General features: G+C 47.6%; 1 protein-coding gene across 1 annotated transcript in view; it reads left to right on the top strand.

The window, feature by feature from the left end:
- The window catches only part of megf6b (multiple EGF-like-domains 6b), a gene marked incomplete at both ends in the record, with an annotated part of 111,845 nt that overhangs the window by 62,039 nt on the left and 32,306 nt on the right, over positions 1-17,500 (top strand). Inside the window, 2 exons of the mRNA XM_080846739.1 lie at positions 12,104-12,226; positions 14,807-14,932. Coding sequence (XP_080702865.1) covers positions 12,104-12,226; positions 14,807-14,932 — 249 coding nt within the window. The remainder of the gene's footprint in view (positions 1-12,103; positions 12,227-14,806; positions 14,933-17,500) is intronic.

The raw sequence follows: 17,500 nt of genomic DNA on the forward strand, positions 1-17,500 counted from the left end.
TACCTTTGTTACCATCCTCTGTTCTTTTGTGACTGGAGCTGGCGCTGGAGCTGGAGCTAAGCCTTGGGTCGCCTATAAAACTCTCCCCACAGTACATTAGACCCCCTGGAATCTTCCCTAAAATATCTCACCACAGTCCATAAGACATCCTATTTTTACCCTGCAACACTCTAACCACAGTTCAGGAGAGACACCCCAGAGAGCTTACCACACGCAACCCCCCCAGCCCCCCCCCCCCCCCAAACGCAGCCCTCTCCCCCACCCCCGCAGCCCTCTCCCCCAGCCTTGATGGCGCGTCGCTGCTTCTGGTTAGTGATATTTATGCCCCACTGGCTGGTTGCGCTGCAACGCTGCTGTTGTGAGATGTAAACGCACAGTTGCATGTGAGATGAGAGGGGGGCACACAGGGCTTTGATGCCATTGACTTCCTACCCGCTTGCATTCATTTTTCATGGAAAAAAAAACAAACAACAAAAACCACACATTTCTTTTATCCACACTCTGTGGTTAAGTGATGAAATGTGTGTCTGGCGAGAATTACCATCTATTTTATGTAGCCAATCAACTAGGGGCCTTTGATGATCAGATAGTTGGGTCTTATAGACAACTGCTTACTAGGCCCCGTCCGGCTCTGTTCTGGCCTGGTTCTGGACCTGTTCTGGGCCTGTTCCAGTGCACATGTGCCAGATGTACATCAGAGTTAGGTGCTGGGTGAGTAAAATGTTAGCAGCTCATGATGGGGTTGCTATGCAGGACATGACGTAACGCTCTGTCTTTCTGGCTGTTTTGAACTCATCTCCCTGGTAATAAGACCTGAAATTACCTTAATCTGGCTGTGTTTAAATAAGAGAACTGCCTGACTGAGGTAGTCTGTGTAGTTGTGTGTGTATGTGTGTATGTGTGTGTGCGTGCCTGCGTACATGTGTGTGTGTGCGTGTGTGTGTGTGTGTGTGTGTGTGTGTGTGTGTGTGTGTGTGTGTGTGTGTGTGTGTGTGTGTGTGTGTGTGTGAGTGTGAGTGTGAGTGTGAGTGTGTGTGTGTTTGTGTCGGTCTGTCTGTGTTTGTGGCTGTGTTTGTGTGTGTATGCATGTCTGTGTGTGTCTGTACACCTGTATCTCTGTGTGGAGTTCACTGATTTTAATTAAAAAACTGAAGAATAAGTTACCAGCCAACTGCTGCAAACTGCAGCTGCACACTCCGTGGGACTGGGTCTGCACTCCTGGTCTCCTGGTCTCCTGGGCTCCTGGCATGGGTGTAATGAGTTTGGGTTTCGCATCATATTTCTCAAACCAACCTCAACCCACACACAATCATGCCAGCTGCAAGGGAGACCTGGCTCGGCTGGTTAATATGAAACAAATGAAATTTAGAAGCACGTCTGTGTCAACAGGATCCCTGTGCTAGACCACACACACACACACACACACACACACACACACACACACACACCCACACACACACACACACACACACACACACACACACACACACACACACACACACACACACACACACACACACACACACACACACGCACAGACCACACACTCACAAACACACACACAACACACACACACACACACACACACACACACACACACACACACACGCACAGACCACACACTCACATACACACACACACACACACACACACACACACACACACACGTACAGACCACACACAAACACACACACACACATAGGCCTGGCAGGGTTGATGCCAACCGTATGGAGCTTTGGGCGTCTAAGCCCATTCAGCAGAAATCTCGATTTTTATTCTCGACAAATGGTGGCAGGAACATTTTCAGATTATTGTCTGTCTAAAGGCTGGGTTACACTACCGGATTATATTATACTCCCCGTTTTATCCCTGAAGTACAATCTGGCCCAGTCGAAATGGTGTTTTGGGAAGATCAGTGATATTAAGGTCAACAAACCTGTTGTATTCTCATGAAAGTTGTTATTTGCTTTATATGAGGGACATTTGTATTCTTTTTTGTACAACTACTTAGCTCTGTTTTATGTTAAGGTTAGTTGAATTCCTACCAAGAAGACTAAAAAAGAAAAGAGAAAGTCTTTAGAAAAACTGTTTTGGCCGCCCTTCAGTTTCCCTTTCTGTTTTTATCATGCCGCAGGTAAATCGAGACCCACAAACTCAACACTGTTGATATAAAACACATCACCATGTCACAAACGGGAACCTTTCAACATTAACAACTTCTCCACTCTGGCCTGAGAACACCTGCCCGCTGCCCATCTCTCAGCAACCAATCAGCTCGTGCTTATCTACCCCAGCATGCTCTAGTGAACTGCAACAAAGCGGTAATAGAAACATCACCCTCCTCGTTTTAAGTCAGGTAACGGCGCGTGGCTTCTATTTGTGCAGCTTCGTAAGGATGCTGTTCTATGCATCGGCACCAGGCACTTTTTGTTGTTGTCGTCTGCTTCTCTGGAAGAAGAACAGAGGGAGAACAGAAGAAGAAGGAGAGAAAAAAGAAAAGAAAGAAAATAGCCTTGAAAACAAAGAGCCCAGTGCCGCTGTGTGCTTGAGGTTGGAGCTCTGTGGTGATGCCTGCTGGGGCGATGAGTTGGGCCTATCATTATCGCTTATGCTCAGCTGGATAACGGGAAGCTGTTGACTCTGGAACGTTGCTGGTGCGTATCCGGCGCGGATACGGCACGGATCCGGGTGGTTCTGGCAGAGGTTTGCCAGCTCTGTGCCAGCTCAAGGCGAGGGCCCTCTCCGGTTCGACTGCTTTGAGCCCCGTCGCCAGCACAGTGTTGGGATGCAGGGTTGGTAATGGTGTTTCCAGGGCCATCCACCTCCTCTCTGTGTTCCTGTCCGCAGGGCTTGGAGTGTCTGCAGCGGCAGCTGCCAGGCCCCTGATTGGGTCGTCAGTGTCTAGTCACAGGGGCTACGTCTAAGCTCGACACTCAAAATGGCTGCCAAACAGGGGTCAATCTAGGCCCCCTGAAGCAGCGTCTGCGCTCTCTTTAATGAAAAGCAGTGTGACTCACTCTTCAACACAGAGCCATACTGTTCCTCCACGGCAGCGCGACTGACTCTGCCACGGGTGACAGAAAGAGTTTTATGGTTTATTCGCTGAACAGTGTTTTATTTTGCGAAATGTCATCTTTGATTTGCTGAAATATTTATGCCAGGATGCCCTTCGGATCTTTTTTTGTTTGTGTTTACCTTTGGCTTAATGTGTGCTGTTTCGACCTCACTTAGCCCACTCATAAAGTGAATCCTTACCTGGCACTACCAGTTGTCTTTTACTTATGCCAGTAGTATCAGTGCCCACCAGGACTGCCCATGCCAGACTGTCTCAGACGTGAATGGAGGCCAGGGAAGAGTTAAGGAGTTGAGCCGTCAGCAAGACCACTGGCCAGGGCCAGAGCTGCAGTGCAGTGGCCATGGTTACTGAGAGAGCGTGTTTCACATTACAGTATCTCGGTCATTTCATAATGGCCGTTACATAATGATGCTTTTGGGAAACCACAGGTAGAGGCAAGTTGGGTTTGGTCTGGTCGTAGTTAACCCATCTATGGGCAACAGTTGTTGTTGTCTCAGTTCTCTCTTTGTTCTCCATTCTCCCTGGTCTCTCTCTTGTCTCTCTCTGTGTTCTGTGTTCTGTGTTCTCTCGCTCTCTCTTCTCTCTGTTCTCTCTGTTCTCTATCTGTTTTCCCTCTTTCCTGTTTTCTCTCTTATTCTCTCTCTCTCTCTCTCTCTCTCTCTCTCTCTCTGTTAGTGTCTGGAGAGTGTCTGGCCCTGCGATCCTCTCCTCAGCTGTCTGAGTGTGCGATAGGCAGCCGCTTAGAGCCGATGGCCATCAGCCCGTCAGGCCTCTCAGACTGTAAGTGCCCCCCTGGGTACTGCCAGCCTATCAGCCCCAGAGGACTGTCTGCCATGGCTGGCTATATGAAACGCTCTTTTGAAGTGTCAACATCACATGCAGTCCCGGCCCCTAAAGTACTTCAATGCAGTGTAGATATCTTTATATTTATATAAATATAATATACGTGTAAATGCACTGGGCCAATGGTGGCCTTATCACAAAGGAAGGCTAGAAATGGTTGGGTTTATCGTGAGCAGGATATGGGAGAGAGGTTTGGCCTAGAGCCGCCTGCCTCTGGGCGGAAGGGCGTCCAAAGCACACAAGTTCAAACCGTCTCAAACCTGTCTGGAGAGTGTGATTAAATGACTCAAATTATCTGCAGATAAACCAATGGAATCTCTTTTCACTACATTTTCTGTTTGTTGCCAACTGAGCCGGTCTCGTCCTTCAGGCCACGAGAGCCTGTCCTTTGAACTGCATTTCAGCTGATGTGAGCTGATTTCAGCACTGAAACGAGTTTGGCCTGAGAAGAAAGAGTGGCCGGCACACCTTCACGTGTTTCTCCGTGATTCATGCCCTCTTCTGATGTATGATTTAAGGACGGATAAAACTGTACTCCAAGAATTTATACTGAAGTTCTAAAAAATCCACAGACATTTTGATGTTGATTCTTCTGCTTGTAGAATTTTTAAGACGTATATATACCACCTTTAATATGTGCTATTAAATCCCCACCTTTATAACTCTCTTATAAACCTCAACCACCACGGGTTGCCTGTCAACGAGCATAGCAACAAGCTAAGTCCACTGTTCGTGAACTAAAGCTAATTTAATACGTTGGCAAAATCGTTTTGGTAATCTAATACCATGATCAATATCCTAAGCACAAACATGGTTGGGTCAGCACAATACTCCGACATGCCAGACAAATACGTTAGTTCATGTGCAACGGACTTTGTTCGTTGATCGTTGCTTTACTCGTTGTTCATCAATTAATTCAGGACTTGCTCGACTGAATCGATGTTAAGTAACGTGGTTAAGAGAATGGGAGCTTGAATTCTTGGTACACAGAAAGAGAAAAAGAGGAGGGAGGAGAGGAGAGGAGAGGAGTGGAGAGGAGAGATGGAGAGAGGGAGGAAAGGAGGGGAGAGGGAGAGATGAAGAGAGAGAGGGAGAGGGAGGGAGTGGGTTGTCTGAGCTGGACTTGAGAGAGCACATGAAGGAGGTCTTTGAGAAAGGCCGAGAAGGAAAAATAAATATAAAAAAGATAGAGAAAGAAAAGGGGGCAAGACTTTATATATAGCGCTGAACCTGGTGACAGAGAGAGAGAAAGAGAAAGAGGGAGAAAGAGAGAGAGAGAGGGAGAGAGAGATAGAGAGAGAAAGGAATGGGTGGGAAAATGAATAATTAGAGTTGAGGTTTGTCTTCGGGTAGGACTCCAGTGAGCCATCTACATCCTCAGTCCGGGGTTTTCAATTTGGCCAGACAGCTAGTTTTCTTCTACAACCGTTATTTTATTGAGAGCCTGAAGTTGAATCTGAGCAGCAGATCTGCAGGAACCGCTCCCTGTCCCTGTAATTACTCCACCATGGCACTGCAGAGCAGGCTGCACCTTCTGCTGCTCCTGTTCTGGGCTAATGCTGGCATATCTCATGGTGCCTTTTACTCCCATCACTGGTACCACAGAAGAAACTGCTACAACTGCCTTCCTAGATATAACAGCTACAACATGGCATACCTGAACCCGGGTGAGTAGTAGTCTACAGCATCATGTGTATCTGTCTTAAATTATTATAATAATAATAATAATAAAACTTTATTTATATAGCACCTTTCATGCAAAAGATTGCAGTTCAAAGTGCTTTAAATGATTATAATTAATCAGTATGTGTTTGGACGTGTCCTTCTAGTAAATAATGAGGGGTGGACCTACAAAGTTACTAAGCTACTTAGCTAAGCGATGGGCGCATTATGATATGATGTTTATTTTAATCACTAATTCTGTATTTCACGATTTACTACCCAAAATGTCCACTTATTATGCCACATTCCTGGTCTAGATGAATGATGTCCTGTGAGTGAGAGCGTGAGTGATCAGGAACTGTGTGTCTTCTACTCTAGAGATGCCGGGCAATTCTGTAGTGTCCCACGTCATGTAGTATAAATAGTGGATGTGCAAGACTGCTTATCGTATATACTTCAGCTTCACAACTCGGTGTGCGTTTACTGATTTTGTAACATGAGGACAAGGTTGATTTCTAAATTTGGTTCTAATAAGGAACCTCTGGTTTGTTCTCCAAGCCAAATGTCCTGAATCAAATGTAATTGATTTGAACGAAGTGAGTTTTTAATCTCATGTGAGCTGTTTTAATCAGCCCCAGGAACACACTGGTGCTGAGTCCAACAGCTACTGTGTGTGTGTGTGTGTGTGTGTGTGTGTGTGTGTGTGTGTGTGTGTGTGTGTGTGTGTGTGTGTGTGTGTGTGTGTGTGTGTGTGTGTGTGTGTGTGTGACACTTAGAGCTCTGAAAGTCAGACCAGAGCCTGGCAACTGTGGCATCTTCAGTCAGCTCATATGGTCGTCTCTAACCAGGGGCAGCTGTGGCTTTTGTGGTTTCTGGGAGTGGAGGAAGAAAGAGATAGAGAGTGAGCGTAAGGGAGAGAGTGAGAGAGAGAGAGAGAGTGAGAGAGAAAGAATGAAAGAAAGAGTGAAAGAGAGAAAGAGAGAGAGAGAGAGAGACCCAGATTTTGGAAGCCATTGGGGGAAATACTAAAGCAAACAAACGGGGGACGCTGGGATGGAAAGAGAGCTTGGCTTGGCTCCTGCAGTCTGCCAACCTTCCTCCTGGACGCAGAGACCGCTTCTGGCAGCAGGAGCCTGCAAGTGTGTGTGTGTGTGTGTGTGTGTGTGTGTGTGTGTGTGTGTGTGTGTGTACAGTATTTATGTATGTACGTATGTATGTATGTATGTATGTATGTATGTATGTATGTATGTATGTGAGCTTTTTTCACTTTTGTCAGCTTATGTGTGTGTGTGTGTGTTTGTGTGCTTGTGATTGCAAACTCAGCATTTCACACAGATGAACCAGAAATCTTTTGCAGTTAAACAGTACATAGGAAAAAGGATGTTAAATACTATGATGAAGATGCTATTGGGGACTTCCCACAGTGGCCAAACCTCTCACTGTCACATGCAAGGAATCATACACAACAACTATTACTCTAACAGGGTGCACTACAAACATCTTACTTACACTTAACAACAACGAAGAGCATTTCACTGAGGTGGTCACGTCGGGACCTTACACGTTTCATGGAACTAGGGCCACGAGTGTCTGGGGCCCTAGACCCCCCCTCTTCCATACTCATGACACATGTCATTACCAGGGACAACAGAAGATACACCTCAAGATACACTTTGAAAAGATTTCACATGCATATCCCAGTGTCTGAATGATGTACTGCCAAATTATATAAACATCTCATTCTACTAAGTCTCATTCTACTATGGCTTGCCAGGGGTTTCTTCATGTAGTACAGGTTCATTCAACCTCAGGCATAACCACTGGCTCACTTTTACAGCAGCCTCAGAAAGCTCAGTTGAGTGTCCTCGAAAGCCAAAATCCAACAGAAGCATTGTGGTTGATTTGGCTGTAAAGTCTCTAACACCTATCTCCACTGGTCTTGTGCGTGCTTGCCAACCTTGCTACTAGATCTGCCTAGTTGGCATATACCATTTGCAAAATATCTGATAATACATTTCTGTATAGATATATTCTGGTATCCACTACAGAGGGGCTGACCTGGATTAAGAGAATAGTAGATGAATAGTGCGGGACAGCGTTGTGATTGCTGAGAAAGGTAAATGTCCACTGCCTCGTTGGTGTTTTTGTGTGTAAATGGATATTTGGGTTGCCGCTTGCAGCTCCTAATTGTTGTAATAGATCTGGCTGTAAAAGGTTGTCTGAGTGGTAAAGAAGCGGGGTCTGTGCCCGCTGCTGTTCCTCTTGGAGGGCCAGTGATTTACATTGGCACAGGAGGACGGGCAGACTCTGGCCCCTGTTTGAAGAAAAATACGACAAGAAAAACAAGAGTCTGGTGACAAATTGGTTATTTTAGGAACGCTTCCCCTCCCCTGCAGTCTGAGAGACGTCTCTCAGTGAGATACTGATGTGTTAGTGTGTTCCTCACACACAGCAGTATTAGTGTGTCCCTCACACACAGCAGTGTTAGTGTGTCCCTCACACACACCAGCGGGCTACGGAGAAGTTGTGAAATATCTGTGAGCTGAGTCCGTCAGTTACTTTCATTTTGAGATTTAAATCTGAGGTGATTGTGAGTGTTGCTGCCCTCCCTCTTTAAGAGTTTTGCAGTTGCAATTTTAGTTTTTAACCAACAAGTCTCACTTAACAAAAACATCTGCTAAATAGCAACAATTACTGTAATATCGGATATCTGGATATATGGCTTCATTCTAGATTTTTCTGAAATTCTAGAATGGAATAGAATACCAATGGAATGGAAAATTCTAATGTCAGCAGCAGTGTTGACCACCATTTGAGAGTCACCACTGTCACTAATACGCTGCTTGCATGACCGTCAAATGAATGGAGAACGGAATAAATGGAAGGAGGATTGAGCTCAGTGTTGCTCTGCCAAGGTTTGCTGTTTTGGCCCCGTAAGCGTTGCAGGGAAAACAGGCCTGATCGAGAGAGACTCGGTCGGGTCAGGATCAGAAGGGGACACACGGCAGCATGACATCACAGTGACACCTGAAACACGAGATCGGTGGGGAAAAATCTGTTCACCCTGGCTGGTGCCAGACATGTGGTCATGAAGCAACCACTCACTTCAGTGCTGTTTTTCACTTGGTTTGTTTGCGGTTTTTGTATTTAAATACCTATTTTGTATGTTAATATTAGGGTTGTGAACTAATGAATCAATCATGGTTGACACCTGTAAACATCTAAATGTACTTCCAAACTTCCAAACGGTAATCTTCTGATGTCTTTTTCCGTATTTGTCTGATTGTGCCCTTCCGATGCCTGATCAGGTGTTTGTCATGCACCTGGTCACAGGGTTAGTCAGTGTTCCTGCGGGCTGCAGTCTCGAGGCCACGCACTCCCGTGCTAAACGTCCATAACTTCTCCTGAATGCTTTCTCTCGGGGGACTGGCCGTTCCCTTTCCCCTGAGAAGGACTGCCGGAGCACATGTGGTGCTATCTCCGCTCACGGATGCCTCAAATAGCCCACATTCTTGGCCTCGGAAGAAAAGCCTTTGAACCTGGGCTTTACAGCCCGATCCCAGAGACCCATAACTCACTCATTTGGCTCCTGGCTTCAGGGCTGCCCTCAGAGAACCACCCAGACCTCCCTCTCTCCTCAACCCACACCTCCCTCCCTCCCTCTCTCCTCTACCCACAACTCCCTCTCTCCCTCTCCCTCTCTCCTCCACCCAGACCTCCTTCTCTCCACCACCCAGACCTCCCTCTCTCCTCTACCCACACCTCCCTCTCTCCCTCTCCCTCTCTCCTCCACCCAGACCTCCTTCTCTCCTCCACCCAGACCTCCCTCACTCCTCCACCCACACCTCCCCTCTCCCCCACCCAGACCTCCCTCTCTCCTCCACCAAGTCCTCCCTCTCTCCTCCACCCAGACCTCCCTCTCTCCTCCCTCTCTCCTCCACCCAGACCTCCCTCTCTCCTCCCTCTCTCCCCCACCCAGACCTCCCTCTCTCCTCCACCAAGTCCTCCCTCTCTCCTCCACCCAGACCTCCCTCTCTCCTCCACCCAGACCTCCCTCTCTCCTCCCTCTCTCCTCCACCCAGACCTCCCTCTCTCCTCCCTCTCTCCCCCACCCAGACCTCCCTCTCTCCTCCACCAAGTCCTCCCTCTCTCCTCCACCCAGACCTCCCTCTCTCCTCCACCCAGACCTCCCTCTCTCCTCCCTCTCTCCTCCACCCAGACCTCCCTCTCTCCTCCGTTCCACTTCAGCAACTCCTCTCTCTCTTTTTTTTCCTCTCTTGGCCTCTCCCTTACGTTGTCTCTTTCTTTCTCTTTATCCTTCTCTTTCTTTGCCTTTTCCTCTTTCTGTATCTGTCCTCTGCCCCCCTCTTTCTACATCTCTCTATATACCAATATATATAAAGGGTGAATCCAGAGCCCCCCCCCCCCCCCGTTCCTTTCCTCCACTCTTTCTCGGTCCAAAGGGTTCCAGTCTCTGACGCCTCTGCAGCCTCTCCAGGGCCCCTGTGGCTCTCCGTCCAGAGGGTTCTAGAGGGTTCCAGAGGGTTCCAGAGGGTTCCAGTCTCTAATGCCTCTGCAGCCTCTCCAGGGCCCCTGCTGCTCTCTGTGGCTCTCAGTCCAGAGGGTTCCAGAGGGTTCTAGAGGGTTCTAGAGGGTTCTAGAGGGTTCCAGAGGGTTCCAGTCTCTGATTCCTCTTCAGGGCCCCTGCTGCTCTCTGTGGCTATCTGTCCAGAGGGTTCCAGAGGGTTCTAGAGTGTTCCAGAGGGTTCCAGGGCCCCTGCTGCTCTCTGTGGCTCTCTGTCCAGAGGCAGGAAGCAGCAGGATGAGACAGTCGCTCTCAGGGACCTGGTAATGCACAGTGTCACCAAGGGCCTTTGAGAAAGGGCAGATGGATTTGTAGAATTACTTTTAGAGGGGAAAACGAAGGTCGAGTCCAGATTTGAATTTTATGAGTTTGAGTGTATGTGTTTGTGTGTGTGTACAGCATAGAGAGAAATTCAGATAGTGTGTTTTTTTCCCCGGGTGTGTTGCACGTGTGTGTGTGTGACTGTAAAATTAAGTGTGAAATATGAGTGTGTGTGTGTGTGTATGTGTGTGTGAGTGAGTGTGCGTGTCCACGTGTATTTGTGTTCCAAAGCCTTTCCAGTGTTTTCCAGTTCGCCCATTCACTTTTGCTGGTCACTCATCCATTCCCAGATCTCCTGTTAGTCTCCCACTGTGCTGCTCTTTCATTTCATTTCATTTCAGTCCTCCTAATAAAGTACCGTCACTACCCACAGGCCCCTGCTCTCCAGTGCCAGCCCCTGCCGTCTGCCCACGCAAAGAGCTGAGGCTGTAAATTCTTCAGTGCCATTCTGAGCGGGCCACCAGACCCAAGCATGTGTCATCAGAACCCCATCATGCCTCTTTTGAAACACACTTTCATTTCCAGGCCGGTTATTGAGTGACCATTGGCCTGAGGGCAGTAGCAATATTGAGAGCTGGCGTGTCGAGTGTATATTTTTACAGGGGCCATAAACTTCGTTTCCCAGCATCCTCTGGGAGCCCCTTGAGGGGTTCCTGTTGTGCTAGGTCCCAGGGACAAGGGTGGCGGGGGGGCGATGTCTCATTGGGTTTTATTGCAGCGACAGACTCGCTTAACACGCCGTGGCAGCGCGGTCTCTGATCTCTGTGGGAGGCAACAGTGAAAGCCATAAAATAATCAGCTCTTTTCTGACCCTTCAATGAGCCGTGACCACTGATCAGTGTCATGCTAGGTGAAATGTAGCTCTCCCGAGCGGGTATGCTGTAAGTCAACTGGTGGCAGACGCTAGCGGCGACAACTGTGCGAGCAGCGCTAAGGTCACGGGTTCAATTCCCACGGAGAACGGATGACTGCTCATGTGTTTGCCTCCATGTTTATAGTTGCAGTCTACAGTAACTCAGTCTAGATGGACACAGCTGATAAAAGAAGAGGTGTAAATATAGACGACTACTTTATTTTCCTCTGTTCTAATCTGTGTGTGATGGGGGGAGAGGGGCTGTTTGAGTTTAGATAAACACAGACACTGAAAGTGTTCCCTAAAGATGTGTTTGTGGGATGGAAAACTGTAAACATGCATAGTCCTGCCCCTGATGTCCCTCCCCCCCCCCCCCCCCCAACACACATACCAACACACTCACAAACAGACACACACTGACAAACAAAGACACACACACACACACACACACACACACACACACACACACACTGTTTCTGCTCTCCCCCAGGTGCAGTGTGTCTTTGTGTCCTGTCATGTCCCTTCTGCCAAGCATGAACACTATTTGCTATTTACTCTGGAGTTTTACAAACTGACACACACACACACAGCCACACACACACACACACACAAACACACTCTTCTTCGCTCACATGTGTTTCTCTCTGGGTCACTCTTGAAATGCGGACAGCACCACCAGGTTAAGGATACATACATACATACATAAGACGTATAAGTCCAGGCGTCTCTTTTGAGTGTGTTTTTCTGCTCTTTTCTCCGGCAGACATTGACGAGTGCCAGGTCCATAATGGAGGCTGCCAGCAGAGATGTGTCAACACCAGAGGCTCCTATCACTGCGAGTGCAACCCAGGGTTTCGACACCATGTGGACGGACGCACCTGCATCGGTAATGGCTCACCGCGCTGGCAAAAAAAACAATGTGTTTATAGGAGGAGTGTGTGTGTGTGTGTGAGAAAGATAATGAGAAAATGTCTCTAAGTGTGTGTGTGTGTGTGTGTGTTTCTACATGTGTATGAGTGAGAGAATGGAAGGGACGTATAAGATATATGTGTGTGTATGTGTACGCGCATACATGCATGTGTGTGTGTGTGTGTGTCATGAGGTTGTACATGTCATGTGGTGATAGATAGTTCTCTATTGCACATTTGCCTATCTTACTTCGGGTTACTTGGTAACCAGGTTTCCTCTTGGCAACGATCAGCTCTCTAGGAATGCAGCTCCATTCATGAGAACGTTCCTGTCTTTTTATTACCTTTTTATATTTTATAGGCAGTCTTTAAACGTTGATTATTATGAAAACATGGCAAGCGTTCCTCAAACCTTTCCCGTAACAATTTCCAGCGTTGACTTGGAGTTCACAGGTTTGTTAGCAGACCGTTCCTAGAGTTCCTAAGTGGAAGAATATGACAGCACTGATGGTGATTCACATTGAAATTCTTCAAGAACAGGGCGATACTGAGGTCAAAATATCTCCAGATGCTTACATATTGATCAAATAAACAGTATTTATAGATTTAGAAAACCATGGTTTACAGTTGTGTTTTTGTATACTTTAACAATGTCACAGCATACTTAAGTACACTGAAATGGCTCTACAGTAGTATGCATCCAGTATACTTTTTTACTATGATGAATTATAAATTCCCTGGCTTGGAGGTCTTATCAGTGCTTCCCCTGGCCTGTGTTAGCGTAGAGGTTTCCATCTCCAGGTCTCTGAGCGGTCGGGGCCCTGAGGCTGTAAAGTGGCTCCCTGCCTAAGCGTGTGTGTGTGTGTGTGTGTGTGTGTGTGTGTGTGTGTGTGTGTGTGTGTGTGTGTGTGTGTGTGTGTTTATATCTGAAGTGTGGCTTGTCTCTGAGATATGACACACATGCGTGGCAGTGGGGCTTTTAAGAGCGCGCACATAGAGAGGAGATGTAAACCTGACTTCTCAGGCGTACCTAAGGAATGTATACACTACGCCATCACAGCAGGCGTCACCATGGAAACTTGTGCCTGACTGCACTGATATGAGGACCTGCCGGGGGAGAGAAGGGCCACAGGTGTCATGAAATGAGAGAGTTTTTATGTGTGTGTGTGTCTATGTCTCTCTCTCTCTTTCTCTCTCTCTCTCTCTCTGTATGTGTGTGTGTGTCTGTGTGTGTGTGTGTGTGTGTGTATGTGTGTGTGTGTGTGTGTGTCTATGTGTGTGTGTGTGTGTGTGTGTGTGTGTGACTAATTGGTGTAATAGCTGGAGAACACATGCTACCGCTCTCATCTGAGATGCTTATCAGTGGATCTGTTTGTGTTTCTCAGACTCTGCCCTGGGAACCACGTCCTATGGCCAGAGTGAGGCAACCAGAGAAGCACTGATGGCCCTTAAGAAAGGGAATGGGAGAGAGAGATAGAGAGAGAGAGGGAGAGAGAGAGAGAGAGAGAGAGAGAGTAGGAGAGACAGAGAGAGGGAGAGGGAGAGAGAGAGAGAGAGAGACGGGGGGGGGGGGGGGGGTGGAAAAGAAAATGTTGAAATTGTTTATACAAAATTGTGGGACCTACACTAACATGTGGTCATCAGTGGTTGGGGTCCAAAAAGGCTGACTGTCCAGCTAACTGTTCATGCTGACGGTTCAGCTGCTTGAGTAAGACAAGCAGAGATATCCAATGTACAGTACAGGCCAATCCCATCTGGAATGTGTCTCTGCCAGATTAAGGCGAGAGTCCACTGGCATCAGTGGCATCAGTGGCATCAGCGGCACACCTTTAGAACTGCACCCAACCTTACCTTTCACAGTGTGTGAGGCTGGGGACTGTGCAGTCCTCTGAAGATGAAGATGTCTCCACTCAGATCGATCTCCTGGACTCTCAGGGTCTCCTGGAGGTCTGCTCGTGGTCTTCTGATGATCTCCTCAGGGTCTGCTGGTGGTCTCAGGGTCTGTGTTTGTGTTGGGATCAGTTCTGAGGTCCCAGCTTTCCTTGCGGCACAAAGACCATTGGCTATCACTGACCATGTCCTGTCTGGAACACAGAAAGGCAACAGCACCTGGGGGTATTTGTGCTAGACCAGAAGGGGTATTTGTGCTAGACCAGATGGGGTATTTGTGCTAGACCATATGGGGTATTTGTGCTGAACAATATGGGGCATTTGTGCTAACCCATATGGGGTATTTGTGCTGAACCATATGGGGTATTTGTGCTAACCCATATGGGAGATTTGTGCTGAACCATATGGGGTGTTTGTTTTATATCCAGATATCGCCAGTGTTGCACGTATCAGCCTACAGTGCACATATGAAAAACACATTAAAAAATAAAAAATAAGAGCTGAAAAAAAAAACAATTGTGGATAGACCCCATTAGCAATATGTGTTTTGGTGATGGATGTTTATTTACCACTGTGTGTGTGTATTTACCTGCATGTGTAAGCCTATGTGACATTATCGTTTTCCATCTTGTATGTGTGTGTGTGCGTGTGTGCTCGTGTGTGTGTAGCTGTAAACTCCTGCAGCCTGAGCAATGGAGGATGTGAGCACTTCTGCGTCCAGCAGTCTGCCGCCCACTTCCAGTGCCGCTGCCGACCCCACTACCAGCTCACCGAAGACGGGAAGCACTGCAGATGTGAGATCATCAGCAAATACACACACACACACACATACACACACACACACACACACACACACACACACACACACACACACACACACACTACACTTTGCACAGACACAGGCACACGTGCAGTCACACACATTCACAAAGACACACACACACACACACACACACACACACACACAGACACACGCATTCATGAAGACACACACACACATACACACAGCTATTTATCATAATTGCATCCAGCAGACTACTGAAGAAAGTTTCTCATGTGATTAGCCTCAACATGCTCTGCTGTCCACACACACTAACACTCCCTGCCACATATGCTCACACACACACACACACACACACACACACACACACACACACACACACACACACACACACACACACACACACACACACACACACACACACACACACACACACACACACACACACACACACAGTCATACACATACACAACACACGCACACACACACACACTGCCACACACACACACACAACACACACACACACACACACACACACACACACACACACACACACACACACACACACACACACACCACACACAGGTACAGAGAGTTTCCAATTATGCAGGCCGACAGTGGAGTTGTCATGATGTCATCCCTAAACACCAGCAGTATGACAAGCGGGTGTTTCACCAGAGAATCCAAAGCCAGTGATTGTTGCGTCATGTCAAATCTCACCCCCTCTTTCACACACCCTCTGTGTGTGTGTGTGTGTGTTATGGTTGAGCTAACTCGTGGCGTGTGTGTGTGTATTTGTGTGTGTGTGTGTTACGGTTGAGCTCACTCGTGCCGTGAGAAAGCCAAAGAGAGCACCGTGTGAAAGAGTGTAGTTTAGATAAATAAGACCAGCCTTCACCTCCACACACAGGACTATGGAATGACAACACTGACAGACACACACACACACACACACACACACACACACACACACACACACACACACAGGACTATGGAATGACAACACTGACAGACACCTCCACACACACACACACACACACACACACACACACACACACACACACACACACACACACACACACACACAGGACTATGGAATGACAACACTGACAGACACCTCCACACACACACACACCTCCACACACACACACACACACACACACACACACACACACACACACACACACACACACTCACACACAGGACTATGGAATGACAACACTGACAGACACCTCCACACACACACACACCTCCACACACACACACACACACACACACACACACACACACACACACAGGATTATGGAATGACAACACTGACAGACACCTCCACACACACACACACACACACACACACACACACACACACACACACACACACACACACACACACACACACACACACACACACACACACACACACAGGACTATGGAATGACAACACTGAGAGACACTGATGGCACATTTCCACTACAGGGTTAGACCGTGGTGTCTGGGAAAAGCCTCAGACCTTTTTTTTGGTTTCCATCTCTGAGGCTAGACCGAGGCCACGGCCAGAACGGACTCGGCCCGGTTCTGGGGTGGGGCAGGGCCAGATTGGACCAGAGCTGAGGACTTTTGGGAATTCTACACAACGCCACAATGAAACCATCAAAACAGATTGGCAGCGTTACTTTAGGTTGCCTAGCAATGGACATGACCTAGATTGTGTTTAAAAAACGATCTACGGATAACTTAGCAAATAATCAAGGACACTGTATCCAACTGGTTCCATGTTTAAATGCCGTTTTAATTTCTCCTCATTTCTTTTGCTAAGCACTGCTTAGAGGTTTGTTACGCTGATGTTCTCTGTGTGCGAATGTCCCTGATATTACAATTCACCAGTGCTTAAGAGCTTCATCTGGCCCTGAGCTGGTCCTGATCCGGCCTGCATCTGGCCCTGAGCTGGTCCTGATCCGGCCTGCATCTGGCCCTGAGCTGGTCCTGATTCAGCCCACATCTGGCCCTGAGCTGGCCCACATCTGCTCTAGGGTCAGCTGAAATGTACTGTTGGTCATTTGGCTAATAGCAACTCTATATGCACTGATTACAGTACATTTTTATCAACATGTCTGTTCCCTGGGTGTTGAACACATTCAAATTAGTGTTGATAGGATCTATCTCTACCAGTTAAGCTACAGAATCACAGTTAAGCTAAATCTAAAAGCTAAAGAAACATGGTTGGACTGTAGGATCACAGCTGAGCTATAACAGATATAGGGCAGGTCAGGGCCCTCTGCTACTTGAAATGCCTGAGAAGACAATAGGAGCACATTTGAGCTACAGGAAGAGGTTTCTGCGATCTCTACCATCTCACTTTCAGCTTGTTCTTACCTCAACCCGAATGAGCTGGCAAGGCTGAGCCTCACTTTCACCACTAATTAAACTGACACACTGAAAAACCCTGTGAACCCAAGTCAAGTCAGGATGGCAATCAGTGTGAAAGGCTTGCAGCTCCACACCCAGTGATGTAAAGGCTGCAGTTTCCCCCCCACACGGTCCTGTGCTTTATTAAAAGCTCTGAACTATCACAGAAAAAAAA

Source organism: Sprattus sprattus (assembly GCF_963457725.1).
Source record: "Sprattus sprattus genome assembly, chromosome: 10".
Lineage (NCBI taxonomy): Eukaryota > Metazoa > Chordata > Actinopteri > Clupeiformes > Clupeidae > Sprattus > Sprattus sprattus.